The 16,998-nt window shown below is 40.8% G+C and overlaps 1 protein-coding gene across 11 annotated transcripts in view; it reads right to left on the bottom strand.

The window, feature by feature from the left end:
* The window catches only part of Raph1 (Ras association (RalGDS/AF-6) and pleckstrin homology domains 1), a 74,461-nt gene that overhangs the window by 42,327 nt on the left and 15,136 nt on the right, over positions 1-16,998 (bottom strand). For all 11 annotated transcript variants that reach the window (XR_008721235.1, XR_008721236.1, XM_055617160.1 and 8 more), the window contains exons 2-3: positions 7,291-7,410; positions 910-1,015 (exon numbers count right to left, since the gene is read on the bottom strand). Coding sequence is in view for 9 of the 11 variants with exons in the window: in XM_055617160.1 (XP_055473135.1) it covers positions 910-1,015; positions 7,291-7,410 (226 nt within the window). In the remaining 2 variants the exon portion in view is untranslated. The remainder of the gene's footprint in view (positions 1-909; positions 1,016-7,290; positions 7,411-16,998) is intronic.

Genomic DNA, 16,998 nt, shown 5'->3' with positions numbered 1-16,998 from the left:
GGTCCTGGGTTCCATAAAAAAGCAGGGTGAGCAAGCCAGGGGAAGCAAGCCAGTAAGCAGCACCCTCCATGGCCTCTGTATCAGCAGCTGCCTCCAAGTTCCTGCTGCTTGAGTTCCTGTCCTGACTTCCTTCAGTGATGGACAAATAAGCCAAATAAACCCTTTGCTTCCCAACTTGTTTTTGGTCATGGTGTTTCATCACAGCAATAGAAACCCTAAGCCAGCTATTGGCATGGCCCAGTGTTCAGGTAGATATAGTATTACCACAAGAGAGAAGGGCACACAGAGAAGAAAAAAGTCTAAGGAAATTCAGAACACTTATTACAAACACTAACAAGTGACCAAGTACATTAAATAAAGGTCACATAGGTTGATTTTAAAATTACTAAGAAAGATTTTCTTTGAACTTCAATTCAGTCAGATTGCTGTGGGCTTTCTCCTTAGCATGCACAGTATCAAGTACTAAATACATGACAAGAAAACCATGTTATGTTGTAGCTGCCTTTTTTTCTGTGATTAATCTGAATTAATTGTATAAATTAGGAAAAATAGAACTCAGAATGGACAGATGGCTCAGTGGCTAAGTACTGCTCTTCCAGAGGACCTGAGTTTGATTCTTAGCACCCACATTAGATGGTTCACAACTACCTATAACTCCAGCTTCAAGATTATCTGACACTTCTGGCCTCTGCAGGGACCTGCACTCATGTGTATACCTACACACATACACACACATACACACACACACACAAACATACACACACACACACACACACTAATTTTAAGAAAGAAAACAACTCAATCAAATTATGTATATAATTTTTATATAGTTTTACATTTTGAATTGCATTTCCTGTATTATAGAACTTAGTATAATACTACTTTTGACTTCACTTAATCAAATCTTACCATTCAAGTTGTATATGGAGAAACGGTAAGAAAAATTGGCCATATTTGTTTCCTGACGAAGAGGAGATCTTTTCACTGGTTCTTTGGGCTTGTCAGAATCCAAACTCTTAAAAAACAAAAAAGAAAAGAAAGAAAGAGAGAGAGAGAGAGGAAGAAAGTTAGTTTAACAAGTCATATTAATGTGAGTTCCCATTACACAAAAAGATGAATAAACTGCCATATTGTCTTAGTTAGTTTCTATTGCTGTGATGAAACACCATGATCGAAAAGCGAATCAGAGAAGAAAGGGTTTTTATATGGCTTACACTTTCATATCACTGTTTGTCATCAAAAGGAAGTCAGGGCAGGAACTCAAACAGGGCAGGAACCTGGAGGCAAGAGCTGATGCAGAGATCACGGAGGGGTGCTGCTTATTGGCTTGCTCAGCTTGCTTTCTTATGGAATCCAGGACCAGCAGCTTGAGGATGGCACTACCACAAAGGGCTGGGCCCTCCCCCAGCAATCACTAATTTATAACATGCCCTACAGACTTGTCTTACAGAGGCATTTTCTTGAGGCTCCCTCCTCTCAGATGACTACAGCTGTGACGAGTTGACATAAAACTATCCACACATATTAACAAAGCTAAAGTTTCTTTTTAATGTAGCCCCAAGAAAACATAATTGGTTTTCGTTAGTTATCGTCAATTTTTAAATATATTCTTACTTTTAAGACAACTGAGATTCAAAACTGTCACAGTTCAGGGTAAATACTTTTTCAAATACATCATACAGGCAATGACTTCATTCTATATACATTCACTATGAGATAATTTAAGTATATGAATATGGACATGGAAAAGAACCATGAAGGGTTTTGCCATCTCTTTCCTCCAAGAGTTGTGTTTTTTGATCTAGCACAATCTCATCTATGTCTAAAGACAAACACAATCTTGAATTTCATTTCCTCCTTCCCTTTCTTTTGTGTTCTGGGGACAGAACCTAAGGCCTTGTGCATAGCAGACACTCCAATCTACCACTAGATCACACTTCTAGCTCTCGCCACCTTCTTACAATGATACTCTTTTCACCTGTAGCTTTTCTACAATAAGGAAAAAAGGTATCTAAACAGAAAATTACAACAACAATGAAGGAGGAGGAGGAAAAGAAATCTAACTAAAGTTAGAATAATCTTTTACAACTAGTCTCTAAATAAACGTCCTATCAAATAAGTTTAAGGTTTAAAAAGATATTTGGTGCTGAGCATAGTAGTGCATACCTATAATTCCAGCACTTAGGAGGCAGAGGCAGGTGGATCTCTTTGAGTTCGAGGCCAGCCTGGTCTACAGAGCAAGTCCCAGGACAGCCAGGGCGTCACAGAGAAAACATATCTTAAAAACAAAAATAAAAAAGAAGGTATTTTATTTGTATAACCATTTTACATTAGAATGCTATCTTTTTTTTACCTATCTCAAGACTTTGATAATTCATTCAAACCGTGCCCATCTTGTTTTTAAATAAACTCACCTTGGAGCCCAGGCTGAGCTACCATCACTGAACACAGTAGAAAATGGCGGTAAATGAAGCTGACCTCTAGAGTGCTGGGATTACAGCTATATGCTGCCACACCTGCCTTAGGTAGTACACTGGGGATGCGACCTGGTCTCTGTACTGCTAGGAAAGCACACCACCAATTAAACTACATGCCCAGGCTCCGTTTTGTTCTTAAAGATTTCTTTTTATGTGTATGAGTACTTTGTCTGGTGTGTAAGGCACTGGGTGTGCATGCAGTGCCTTGGAGGCTAGAAGAGGTAGTTGGATCCCCTAAAACTGGAGTTGCAGACATTTATGAGCTGCCACGTGGGTGCTGAGAACCAAACCTGTGTCCTCCGTAAGAACAGCTCGTGTTCTTAACCACTGAGCCACTTCTCCAGTCCTCCATCCTGTTTTTGCAGCTATCAAATGAACATGGTCCACAACCTACTCAGTGCTTTTATTTCAAAAGTTCAAAAAACAGCTAAGAAATTCTCCTTTAACCTTGAACCTAATTCTTCAGAAGAAATTTTAAATAATTCTTTCAAAAGAGCTGAAGGGACAAATATTTTCTGTAAAATGACTATAACTGAAGACTTATTAAAAGTCAACCTCTTTCTAGGTCAGATAAATGAACATGTATCTTAATTACCTGTCCATGGTGCTGAGGCAAAAAAGGAAATACTGAGAGACTCCTTAGGTCAAGAAGTTGGTAATACAGTGTGGTGGTTTTAATCACAGTGTGGGGAGGTCGCTAAAATTCTGCAAAATCCTACAGATCTTATCCCAGAAAAATGCACAATAGATGCATTTCAACAACTATTAGAAAGGAATCCAACTATTTAAAACTTAAGTTTGCTTAATTATTAACATGGAATACGTGCACTGGTAACACTGCAGTGAACTGAAGTAATGAAATAAATCTGAATCTCAGAAAGTCAACTACTTCTTCAACTATCCACCAATAGTAACATGTTAACAGTGAGTCGTAAGATGCGTTGGTTTTAATGTTTCTCTTTAATGACAGATTTCTATGAGGGAAAGGCAGGCAACTTAAAATACACGTGAGAACATAGCACCAAGTGAGGAGAAAGGCCATCTGCATTTCTGGGTGGAGAGTCCAGGGCAGCCGGACGCTCTTCTACCTGCCATCTCTTTTTGGCCTCCTATTCAAGTATACAACCACTTGGTCACAGACAGCACAGTATACTAGCTGGCCCTTGGATAATTTTCTCTATTCACTATTATTTCTATTTCTTCTGTTTGCATCTTCCTTTCTTCTTTTTCTGTGGCTGTGAAAAAACCTCATAACAGGGGCAACTTACAGAGCTAAGAGTTTATTTGCGTGTGGGGTTCCAGAGGACTAAGGGTCAACTCGCATGGCAGAAGTGTGTCAGCAGGGGCGGGGAGCTGAGAGAGAACGTCTTTCCACCAGAAGAGGTGAGCAAGGCTGCAGCCCACCCTCAGTGACTCTCCAGCAGAGCCACGAACTCGGAACCAAGAATTTAAACACCTAACGGGATAGGAACATTTATTAAAACCATCACAGCGGCACAGAACTGGATACCTAGTCATCATCCTATGACAAACTGCTTTCTGTAAAAATAACTAAGAATTAAGAACTAGGAAAACGGGTCAGTTAAGTGCATGGGGACCTGAGTTTAATCTGCAGCACACATGTAAAAGATGGGCACATATGCCTGGGTAGTGCCTGTATCTTGGCAATGGAGAGGCAGAGACATGAAGATCCCTGGGGCTTGCTAGTCAGCCAGTCTAGATAACTGATGAGCCTCAGGTTCAACAAGAAAGAGACTGGGTTTCAAAAAATAAGGGTGACAGCCAGAGAGATAACTTAGACATTAAGGCCCTTGCTACCACACTTTTCAATCTAAGTTCAATCCCTGAGACCCACATAGTAGGAAGACAGAACCAACTCCACAAGTTCTCTTCTGACCTCCACACATTTCACACATACATGACTGCTACCCCCAATATAAATATGAAATAAAAAATAGAAGGATAACAGATATGATGGCTAATTCTGACTATCAATTTGACTATACCTGGAAGCAAATAAAACCCAAGCAGCTGTGCACAGCTGTGAGGGATTCTCCTGACTGGATTTTTTGAAATAGGAAGGCCCACCCGAAATCCGGTGCAGCCCACTTAAAAGGACATGGAAGAAAGAAGCTTTGGCTTTTTGCGTGCTTGCCCACCCTCTCACTGGCAGGCTCATCTATCCTGTGGCTATTATTCCTTTGCTGGTATTAGAATCTACTTCTTCAGGATCCAATATAGACTAAATAGAGCAGCACTGTAGGAATACCCCAGGACTCCAGAATGGGACCGCTGGGACATACACCTCATGGACTGAACAATTATTACTGAAATTTTGGCCTTCCCATCAAGAGGCAGCCATTGCTGGCTGGATCACCACCCTCCTTTAGTATGTATGTATTCGGTCTACCAGTTCTGTTCTTTTAGAAAATGTTGACTAACACACCAAACATCAGCCTCTGGACTCTATATACATGTGTGCACCCATATACACATGCCTGCCTGCCCCTGCCAACTGCAGAACAGGAAATCAGATGGAATTTGATACTTGCAGTTTGACAAAAATAATGTTACCTTTACTGATTACAGCTTGTAGTGGTTAAAATGAGAATGACTCCCCGAGGCTCATATATTTGAATGTTTGGTTCCCAGATTAAAAGGATTAGGAGATACGGCCTTTCAGGAGGTGTGCCACCAAGTGGGCTTTGAGGCTTCAAAAGCTCAGCTAGGCCTAGTTTCTCTCCTTCTGCTTCCTGCTTGTGGATCACATGGAAGGCTCAGCTACTGCTCCAGCTTCATGCCTGTCTCCTGCCATGCTCCCTGCCATGATAGTTGTGGATTCACCCTTGGCAACTGTAAGCTTATCAGTTGCCTAGGTCACGGTGTCTCTTCACAACAATAGAAGAGTAACTTAGACAGAGATGACAGGAAAGATCCACATGGAATCCTGGCAGAACTGAAAACATCCTCCTCCCAGTCTAGCAGTAATAGAGTATAGCTGCAAACCAAACGTATCTGCCTCTCAAGCTGATCCACAGCTGTGAAGTCAGCTGGAACGTTAGGCATCCATCTTATTTTTCCATTAGTTATGGAATCTTATAGACATTACCAAAGAAATTATTTAAACATGTTTGTCCTAATGTTCTTATTATTATGAAGTCAAATTTTTTTTAATAAATATGACCATCTTTATATATTGCGTGCAATATATTAACCAGGGAAGTAAAAACTGCATCATTTTATTCTAAAAAGTGGCATAGTGGATAATGTCTCAGGGAGTAAAATGCTTGCCACGAAAACCTGGTCCTCGAATTCTATGTCTGAAACCCACACAGAAACGCCACATGCACGCTGTGGCGCACATGCACTCACCCTCCACCTGACACATACAACATAATGATAAAAATTTAAAAATCAAGACCTGTGATCCAGAACAAACAAATGAGTAAGCATACACAATGATGGCCCATGCCTGTAATCTCAATGCCTGGGCAGTAGGCACAAGATCAGCAACTCAAGGTTGGCCTTAGACGCAATCAAGTTGCATGTCACGTCCAAGACCAACCTGAGCTACATGAGACCCCATCCTAAAGACTGGCCAACCACGCATCACCACCGCCAGCAACAACAAATCCACAGTCCAGTAAAATAAAGCAAAGCAAAGCAAACAAAACAAAAAACCCAGGCTAGAGAGATGTCTCAGAGGTTAAGAGCACTGGCTGTTCTTTGAAAGGTCCTGAGTTGAATTCCCAGCAACCACATGGTGTCTCCTAACTGTCTATAGTGAGATCTGGAGTCCTCTTCTGGTAACACAGGCAGAATGCTGTATGAATAATAAATAAATAAAAAAAAGAAAAAACCACACCAACCAACCAACCAACAACAACAGAAAACAAAAACACACCTTTAAAACTATTTTAAACATAGCTCTGGAATGAACTTTGGTTAGCATTTTGAAAATATGATCTAGAAAATACAAATAATATATCACAAAATATATTTAAATTTGTTACAAAAGAAAATATGTCAAAATTTAGATTCTTAAACTTCAGACTTCAAAATTGTCTTAGTTTCCAATCTCCAATTTGTGAAAGATATTAAGTCCCCTCCCAAAATAACAGAAATTCTGTTAAAGAATTGTTTTTTGCTTTTTTTTTTTTTTTTTTTTTTAAACCTTAGAATAACCATAAAAAGGGGGCCAGGAAAATGACTCAGCTGGTAAAACACTTGCAAGAATGAGGACACTCCCGAAACCAAATCCAAATGGCGGGCACTTACAATCCCAGCCCTGGGGAGGCAAGATCCCTGGGGCCTAGCCTAACAAGTAAGTGTTATGCCAAAGAAACACCTGTCTCACCTGGAGCCTTCTTGGGGAGCCCACACCAATTTTCCTACTTCTTCTGAATGCCTTTTCCCCAGCCCTGATGCTTAAGCTTATTTTAAACTTATTTTTAACCAAAAAAATCTCCAGCCCTGCTTCATTAAAGGGGTGGGAGTGGTTAAGAAGAAAGGAGAGAGACTGAAGACCCTGTGTGTCAAGAAAATGGTGACCCTGGGGAGATCCTCTGGTCTCTGCCTACATGTACCTGTACACACAGATGAACATACACACCACACACACGTGTCCACAGAGTATACAAATAACAACCGCAGAAGAAGCTATCTTGCACTGTAAAGTTTCTATTCATCTATTATTTTTCTCTTTTAGCAGTATTTTAAAATTTAGCCTGCACACCTTTGTCTGTACATTAAACTTTAAACATGTAGTAATAACTTCAAATCTTCAACCAGCTTTTCAAGTAATACTTCTAACCTGAGTAAGTTTGTCCAGTTCCCCAAGCCAGGCTCCAAACATTTTATCCAGGTCCTGATCTTCCTTGTCACTGTCTTCTTCAGCACCATGGTCAATTTCTTCATCTGATAGTTGCTCCATCTGAAATACAGACATTTGTGTTAAATGAGCAACTTCAAATTTAACTTAAAAATTATTCAGAACAAGGTCTGATGTATGATATGACTCTCTGAAGTCAAATCTTCAAAGTCAGATTATATCATAAGAAAATAGAAATGATTATCAATGAAGACAAGCAGGGCATAGTGGCACACACCTGTATTCCAACCACTCTGGGAGGCAGAGGCAGGTGGATCTCTGTGAGTTCAAAGCCAGCCTGGTCTACAAATCGAGTCCAGGACAGCCAAGACTACATAGAGAAACCTGGTCTTGAAAAACCAAACCCAACCCAACCCAACCCAACCCAACCCAACCCAACCCAACCCAACCCAACCCAAAAAGGGAAACTAGATTTACAAACAACAATTTGTAAAATATACAGAATACTCCTTTTAATTAACAGAGTGTAACTGTAGTGCTAATCTCTCTGGAGGCTGCTGATCTCTTTAATAGTCTAATTAATAGTTTCATAAACTTCAACAGAATTCCATAAATAATAGGTTAGATATTTTGCAGGACATGCTAAAATTTCACTTAAATCCCTATCAATTACATGAGGAAAACTACATTCTCAAACAGTGAACATACTATACCTCAGATCATGTACCAACATGCAAGTTACTGAAGATGGAATAAAATCCAAAGTCACTGGCAGGTAAACAAAGCTCTGCAGAATCCTAGCCTTCAGGGACTTCCCCTCACCATTTCCTGCTTCCTCACTTCTCAGCTTTCTAGACATAGTCTTGCTTGCTGGAACATACATACTTGCTGCAACCTTAGTCTTTTCAATGTCAGACCTCCTACCTAGAACTCTTTTCTCTATATGAGGGCATGGTTAATGCCTTTCCTCACTTCATTCAGGTCTGCCTAAATGAGCATCCCATCAAAATAGTCCTACACTCTTGCTATGTTCAGCCCCTTATCTAGTTTCAGCTTTCTCTATACTTTTTTTGGGGGGTGGGGAGCAGGGTAGAGACAGTTTCTTTATGTAGTGCTGGCTGTCCTGGAACTCTATGTAGACAAGGCTGGCCTTGACCTCATAGAGAAGCACCTGCCTCTGCTTTCCAAGTGCTGAGATTAAAGCATAGGCCACCTACACCTGGCTTCTTCCTAGTGCTTTTAGCCAGGATCACATTTACCCTTTCTTGCCTTCAGAAGTTAAGAAGACCCTTAACTTCTGTATCTACACACTTTGAGTGGCTGACACTTGGGGCACAGCTGTGTCATTAAGTATCTGCTCAATAGTATTTACATATATGTACACACACATTTTAAAAAGGCTCCTAAGAGCTAAATTTAAGACCAAAGACCATAAAGTAAACATTATTACACAAATAATAGAGGCCCAAAATAAACACTGAGTACCAGTCCTGCAGGGCCGGGTAGGTGCTTCATAAAAACTCATCTAAAGGCTCAGGAATTAAGAGCCAGGTTCCATACCCAGCTGCTCACAGCTGCTTACAACTGCAGTTCCAAGAGATCTGATGCCCTCTTCTGGCTTCCACATGTTCTGCATATCACAGTTCAAAACCATATGAGCAGGTCCATACACATAAAATAAATTGTTAAAAAAGCAAAGCAGAACTTGTTATTTCTTTTGAGACAGGGTTTCACATAGTCTAGGCTGGCTTCACACTTCACCAACTCTAAGTAGCCAAGGAAGAACTTAAACTTCTGATCTCTTGCCTCCACCTCCTGACTGTTGGCGTTTACAGGTGTGCACATTAGAACTTATGGGGCGCTGAGAATCGGGCTTCATGGTAGGCAAGCACTATATCAACTGAACTACATTCCCAGATAATATCACACCATTTATTCAAGACTTTATTCACCTGTAAATGAAGGAAAGTAGGCTGAGATTAATTAACTGTTCCCAAGCTGAATAGTAAATAACAGTGTGAAATTTTGTATGACTTATTTACTAGTGTTTTTTTGAAATGATTATTGTAGAGTTGCTTTGCTGGCCACCATGTATACAGATAAATTTGAGAAGGGTATAACTTTTTTTTAAAGATTTATTATGTGTACAACATTCTGCCTGCAGGCCAGAAGAGGACACCAGATCTCATTATAGATGGTTGTGAGCCATCATGTGGTTGTTGGGAATTGAACTTAGGGCCTTTGGAAGTGCAGCCAGTGCTCTAACCTCTGAGCTATTTAAATACCTCATTTTTATTTTTTCATTCAATAACATTTATTGGGTAAGGCCTCACATGCCAGGCATTATGCTACGAACAGAACACTGATAGAAGGTCAGCTAAAACCCATTTCCAGTGGATCCTTATTCTACTGGCATGAGGAATGCAAAGTCAGAGGACAACTTTTGGGAATCAGTTCTCTCTAGCAGGGGGGTCCCAGGAATCAAACTCTTATTTGCCCAGGTTAGTGGCAAGCACCCTTGCCCGCCCCATTAAGGCTTAAATAAACAAACAAACAATCTATCATTGTTTTATGCTAGGCAGTAAAATAAATGTGCTTAAGTATCAACGATCAAAAAATGTAGTAATGTAAAATCAACTGCACACAATGTAACCTACCCATTAATAATCCTGCCAATTTTCTATGAAATTAACTATTCATGCCCATTTCCCCTACTAACCTTCTGTTTAGGAGACCCTGATTTATTATTCAGTTTCTTCTTTGAGAGTGGAGGGAACTGTGACTATCCAGAAGGGTGGGCTTATTATGTCTTAAGATTCCAGTTAAGTACAGTCTAGGTAGGGTAAACTATGTTGAGATGAGGCAAGGTGGGAGTAAGCAAGGGGAGGGGAGGGAGGAGTACAAATTCCTTGGGACTGACTCAAACAAGAGGGCAGAGAAAAATTTACAAGAGAAGGACACAGGCAAGATCTTATCTTATAGGCCCTGGAAAACAAGCTTGCATGCCAATCCTCCCATCCATAACTTCCTTGAAGGGAGTTTAGAAATAAATGTTGAGAGAGTTAAGACTACCATGTTAAGAATAGATGATAGTGAAAGGGGCAAAAGAAAGATTGGTTCTTATTCAGAAGACAGAGTAACTGCATAAAGAAGACCACTGGCAAGGTATTCTAAACACTAGGTAGAGACAATTATATACAAGGAGATTGACGATCTGGGAGGAAGCACAACGTAGACAAGTCATGTGTGTATCAAGTGATGAGAAAAACTCGTGATACATAGGGTGCCTTACTCATTAGAGAGTATTTTTTTCCCTCTAATTAAAAAAAATGCTTTAAAAATGCTTTTTATAAAAGTATGTACTATTTAAAACGGCTTTAAAATGCTTTCAGGTTTGGGCTCAGAGCAGTGTGACTTCCTTCAGTTTATCTGACACCAGCCTCTGAAGTTTGACCCTAGTGGTATCAAAGTCCTGTACCTGAGCCACACCTGCACTGGGCCCCAAGTTCAGTCCCAGTGGGTCTGTCTCCAAAAAAGTTGATGGTGACATTGCTAAGGCACCCAGTGATTGGAAAGGTCCAAGGATTACAGTGAACTAACCACTCTCAACTGACAGGCCCAGGCTGAGGCTGTACCTCCTGCCCTGATCATCAAAGCCCTCAAGGAGCCATGGAGACAGAAAGCAGAACATTAAACATGGTAGAAGTATCACTTTTGATGAGACTGCCTGACATATGTGCGCCAGTCTTTAGCAGAAAACTTTCTGAACTATTAAGATCCTGTGTTTGGCACACACAGTCTGTGAGCCAGAATGTCTGGGTGCCACCTTCATGACATCATAGTGACATCAGCAGTCACGCAGTGGAATTACCCAGCTAGTTATGAAGAAACAAGAAAAAAATATTTCAATTTTTTTTTAAAAAAAGCAGTTGCTCCATCTTTATCCCTATACTTCTTGTAGGCAAGACGAATTTTGGGTCAGAAGTTTTATGGGTGGGTTGGTGCCACCTTCCCTCTACTGGAAGTCCAACTTGGCTACAGGAGCTGTCAAGTTCAGGCTCCACGTCCCCCACTGTTAGGGCTTTCAGCTAGGGTCACCCCCATAGACTTCCCAGGACCACTTTGTCTCAGAGATGCTCCCCACCAATTTTTGTTCTCTCCAGGTCCTCCTCTTCCTTGCACCTCTCCTTACCACCCCTCCTTCACCACACCTGATTTTCACCTTTGTTATCCACCACACCTCCTCTCCCACAAAGCTCTCTCCATCTACTTCAGATGACTATTTTATTTCCATCTCTTCGTGAGATTCAAGCATCCTCCGTGTGCCCTCCTTGGCTTCTTTGGGTTTGTGGAAATGGCACGCCAATGATTGGCCCAACTTGATACCCACCTCATGGAAGAGGGCCAGCCCCTGACACTATTTTGTTTTTCTAGACAGGGTTTCTCTGTGCAGCCTTGGCTATCCTGGACTTGCTTTATTGACCAGGCTGGTATCAAACTCACAGCAATCTACCTGCCTCTGCCTCCCTGAGTGCTGTGATTACAGGTGTGTGCCACCATGCCTGCCCCCCGACACTATTAATGATGCTCTCCTATGCTTGCAGACAGGAGCTTATTTTAGCATAATTGTCTTCTGAGAGGCTTCATTCAGCAGCCGTTGGAAACAGATGCAGAGACCCAAATAATAGGCCGAGAACTCAAGGAGGTTTGTGGAAGAGTGGGAGGAAGGATAGAGGAAGCTGGAGGGGTCAAGGACACCACAAGAAGACCTACAGAGTAAACTAACCTGGGCCCATGGGGGCTCATAGACTAAACCGCCAACCAGAGCATGCATGGACTGGTCCTAGGCCCCTTACATATGTAGCAGATGTGCAGTGCGGTCATCATGTGGGTCTCCTAACAATGGGAGTAGGGGCTGTCTCTGACTCTGCTGCCTGCCCGTGGATCCCTTTCCCCTAGCTGGGTTGCCTTGTCTAGCCTCAGTGGGAGAAGATGCTGTGACTTGAGATGCCAGGGTGGGCTGGTAACCCTTGGGGTCTCTCCTTCTCTGAGATAGGACGTGGGGGTGATGGTGAGGACAGCACTGGGAGGGGGATAGGATCAGGCTATAAAGTGATTAAATAAAAATTTTTTAAAAACTTAAAAATCAGCTGACCAAAACAGACAATAACAACAACAGAACAAAAACCCAAACCTGGAGGAAACAGTAGAGTGGGGTTACCCATAGAGTAGTCTCTTGAGTCTAATGTTTTATACACCAAAATAGCACTAGAAGCTTCTTCTTCATTTAATATTTATGGTATATTTTCTACACACCAGACACCAGAGAAACAGATGGACACATTGACATTTAATCTCAAGTTATATATACCTAGTAGGAGGACAAAGAAACCAGTAAAATAAAACACTGTGCTGAGTGCTCTACAGAAGGCTATGTACATTGAGTAAGCAGGGAAGGATGATACTTCACTGCGACAGGATGACAATGTACAAGGGAAGATGGACAAGGATGTGTTAGGCAGAGGAATGGCTATTATATATAAGAGTATGAGGATGTAGGACATGCTGTGAATTCTAAGTGGCTTAGTGTTCTTGAGATGCAATATAAACTCAGGGAAGAAAAGGAGGCTGAAGAAAAAGGAAATGCAAAACTATATACCATTTGAAAGAGTTGGATGAGTGGTTCTCAACCCTCCAAATGCTGTGACTCTTTAATACAGTTCCTCATGGTGGAACTGTAAAATTCCATAACCATAAAATCACTTCTTTGCTACTTCATAACTGTAATTTTGCTGCCCTTATGAACTGTAAATATCTGATATACAGGATCTCTGGTCTAAGATTCAGGAGATTGAGAACCACTGAGTTAGACATTTCTCTTATAGGACAGTGTTTCTCTAGTTGTGGTCTGCTCACAGTATACTTCAAAGTACCTGGAAAATATGATGTTTAAGTCAGGGTTGTTTGTTTGTTTGAAGATTTATTTTCATTTACATGTATGTGTATGTCTGCATGAATTTACGTCATGTGTGGATGCCTTGGAGGCCAAGAGAAGGAGTCAAATTCCATGGAACTGGAGTAACAGATGGTTATGAGCTGCTTGATGTGGGTGGTAGGAAAGCAGTTAAATGTTCTTAATCATAACCACTGAACCATCTCTTCAGCCTTCCAAGAGCCAGTATAGAGAAGTTCCTCAAGGTAGGAAAGGTTAGACCCTCTCCCCCTTTACTCCCATCCCCCAAAGCCTAGGATTAGGCCATAAAATTCCATCAATCCCTGAGTTTGCTCTACCATAGGCCACAACATGTCTATAATCCCAGACCACTGTAGTAAGCTCTGTCCCCAATTCTTAGCACCCACTTTGGTGGCTTACGACTATCAGTAATCCTCCAGTTCCAGGGGCTTCAACACTCTTCACAGGTATAAACATACACACAGAATTTAAAAGGATATGATAAAAAGCTTTTAAAGTTTATGTTACATGCATTCACTAGTTTTTCTGAGAATGAATTCTGTGCATCTGTTCTTAGTTCTATTACATATTACTTGACGACTGTATTGACTGTGCCTGTGTGGGTACACAATGGTGCATGTGGAGGTCATAGGGCCATACTGATATACACGCTTCCTTATCACAGAGGATAACAGAAAAAGATCACAATTTTGTCATCATTATCATAATAAGCAAGCACTGAGTTTTTAAAGTGATAAGTTCTTTTGTTTTTTTTAACAAGGAAGGTAATCATCAATATGTCGTGGAGTTAGAAAATGAAAATTCAATGAGACTACACACTCTCAAACATGTCTCCACAAATTACCGGGAAGACACTGCTTAACCAAGTGACCACGGTGTCACCGATGTTGAGGCAGGCCAGCATTTCCTGGCTTACTCAATTACATTTTTAGACATATTCTAACAATGATAAAATTTAGTTTTATTCAACAAAAAGAAGAATTACTCCTCAAATAAGTCAAAGAGACATTCAAAGACTCGTTTCTGGACTTTACATCAAAACAAACAAGCAAACAAACTGTAAACAATTAGTCAGGTCCAGTGGCTTCTGCCTGTGATCACAACTCTCAGGGGAAGGCTGAGGCTAAGGCACTGCCGTGAGTTTGGGGACTCATGGAGAGCCTGGACTGCCGAGTGAAGCTGTCTCAAATCCACTTTCCCCTCTATCTCTAAGTGCCAACTAAGTTAGTAAAGGCTGGTACTGCCACAGTTCTATCAGGAAGACAGCAGAGTTTTAGTTCCAGATCAAATGCTACTACTACTTGTCAAATTGGCTAAAACACAGGCTTTAGGGTTTTCTTTTTAAATGTGGATTGGAGAGATGGCTTAGTGGTTAGAGCATGTACGGTTCCCAACAGTCACATCAGGTGGCCCCAAACTGCTTGAAACTCCAGCTCCCAAGAAGCCAAAGCCTCTGGCCCCTGAGAACATCTGCACTTAGCCCTTTACCACACACGCACACGCACACGCACACCAACAATTGCACACACACACACTTAAACATAAAAAGAACAATTTTAAGACCCCAGATGCTTTCTTTTTTAAATGTTTGCTACGAGAACAAATGGAATGAGAAGGTGTTGTGGAACTCCCTGTAATTCACTAATGTCGGTGCGCTTGCCTCCTCAGCCCTGCACCCATGTAGCTGCACGCTCCGAAAGAACACATTATACTTTTCACTATCACTCTAGAGCAACGATGGGAGAATCATATTCTTCATTGATCTAAATTGTAAAAGTTTTCCTCCAAATATTGCCAATTTAAGATGCTTAAAATTAATATGATGTTAAAATTAAGATGAGGCAAAGTTAAAAGGGTACATTTCTTTAAAAAATCAATTTATCTGGTTGTAAGTAAATAAATACTCAAAGGAACCAACACGTTTTAAAATGTATTTCTCCACCAATAGCTGAATAATTAAGAAAACCCAGAAAAATTCAACTATACACAATTTGAGCAGAATGATCCCAAGGATATTTTAGGACATGACTTAACAGCTATCTTGACGACAACAAATGTGTATTAGTGGGGACAAAGCCTGAACTCAAATTGGCTTCAAAATATAATCTATTCAAATTCAAAGAAATCTTACAAGGACAGTAAAAATGTGTTCATCTCAAAGCACTTAGTTTGATCCTCAGGATTCATATGGTGGAAGGAGAAAAATCAACTTCCACAAATTGTTCTCTGACCTCCAAATGTGCCACGGCTCAGCTGGGGCGGGGTGTGCATATGCACACACTCTTTAATAAATGTAATTATTTTTCATTCTCCTTCTCTCCCCCTCCTCCCAAACAGGGTCTCTGTATCTTTGGTTGTCCTGAAACTCACTCTGTAGACCAGGCTGGCCTTGAACTCAGAGAGCTGGGATTAAGAGCTCTTAGCTCTCCTTCTAACCGCTATCCCTGTTTCAGTGTTCTGCTAAACATTCTACTCCTATCTGGCAATGTTTGGGGTCATTCTCAGTCACATAGCAAGTTTGAGACAAGCCTGAACTACATGAAATCTGGGTGTGGTAGCATATAGACCAGGCTAGTCTGGTCTATACAGTGAACTCCAGTCCAGCCAGTGTTACACAGAGATACCTAACCCTAAAAATAAAATAAAATAAAATAAAAGTTTTTAAGTCTGTTGAGTATTCAAATAATATATGCTAAACATCTCCTTTCTGGTTAAAGACATTTATTTTTTTACTTATGCAGATATCTATGTGTGTATCTCTGTGTGTCTTTCTATGAACATTTTCAAGTAAGTAAATCTTCTGTTTGTATGTCTTAAATCTGAATAACACCAAAAAGATCAGCTTAAGGAAACAAGCCTGGAAGAATTCTCTGGTTCAAGCTATCTAGAACTAAACAATGAGTCTGAAAAACTCAAAATTCTTGTTCTACTCTGATTTTACCATTACCTAGACAGAACTCTGGTTAAATCATTAGCACTGGTTTTCTTAATCTGTAGAGGGGAAAGAAGGAGGAAGTTAGAGACAGATAAATTGATACCAGAGGAATCCCCTCCATCCACCTTAAGTCATTCCTCTGCGAAGTTATGTTATTTAAACAGTAGCGTCACTCTAACTTCCTATCAATTTGTTAGTCTTCTCTAATCCCAGCTGCAGATGAGAGGCACTAATTGCTCTTCACCCTTTGGGCACACTGATTAAAAGGAGGGAGAGGCTTAAAGATGTGGCTTTCTCACTTTCCCCAAAGACCAAACTCCTACCCAAAGTGATTCACGAAGTCTCAGCAGGAGCCTGGAACCTGTACAAGATGCTCAGACCGTTAATTAATGGTGTATTATGTTTTCCTCTTACTTTTACTTTTGCTTGCAGAATCACTGTCTGAATAGAACAAATGGTCATGGGTATGAGAAAAAATCATATATGATTTTCTGTGCAACAAATCTGGAATCTAGACAGCACAAAGGGTAACTTCCCATGACAGAATAAACAACATTCTAGAGTGGGCTTGCTTCATACCTATTTTTTTTTTCCAAGACAAGGTTTCTCTGTGTAGCCTTGGCTGTCCTGGACTCACTTTGTAGACCAGGCTGACCTGAAATTCACAGCACTGTCTCCCCTAGTGCTGGAATTATAGGTGTGCACCACTGTGCCCAGCTCATGCCTAAATTTTTGAAACCAACTATATTGGATGTTAGTTTTATATTCTGCCCCATAATAT

The sequence above is a fragment of the Psammomys obesus genome, unplaced genomic scaffold, assembly GCF_907164565.1.
Source record: "Psammomys obesus unplaced genomic scaffold, mPsaObe1.curated_primary_1811, whole genome shotgun sequence".
NCBI classification, from domain to species: Eukaryota; Metazoa; Chordata; class Mammalia; order Rodentia; family Muridae; genus Psammomys; species Psammomys obesus.
Note: the sequence above shows the minus strand (reverse complement) of the source record. Positions and strands in the feature narration are given on the sequence as shown.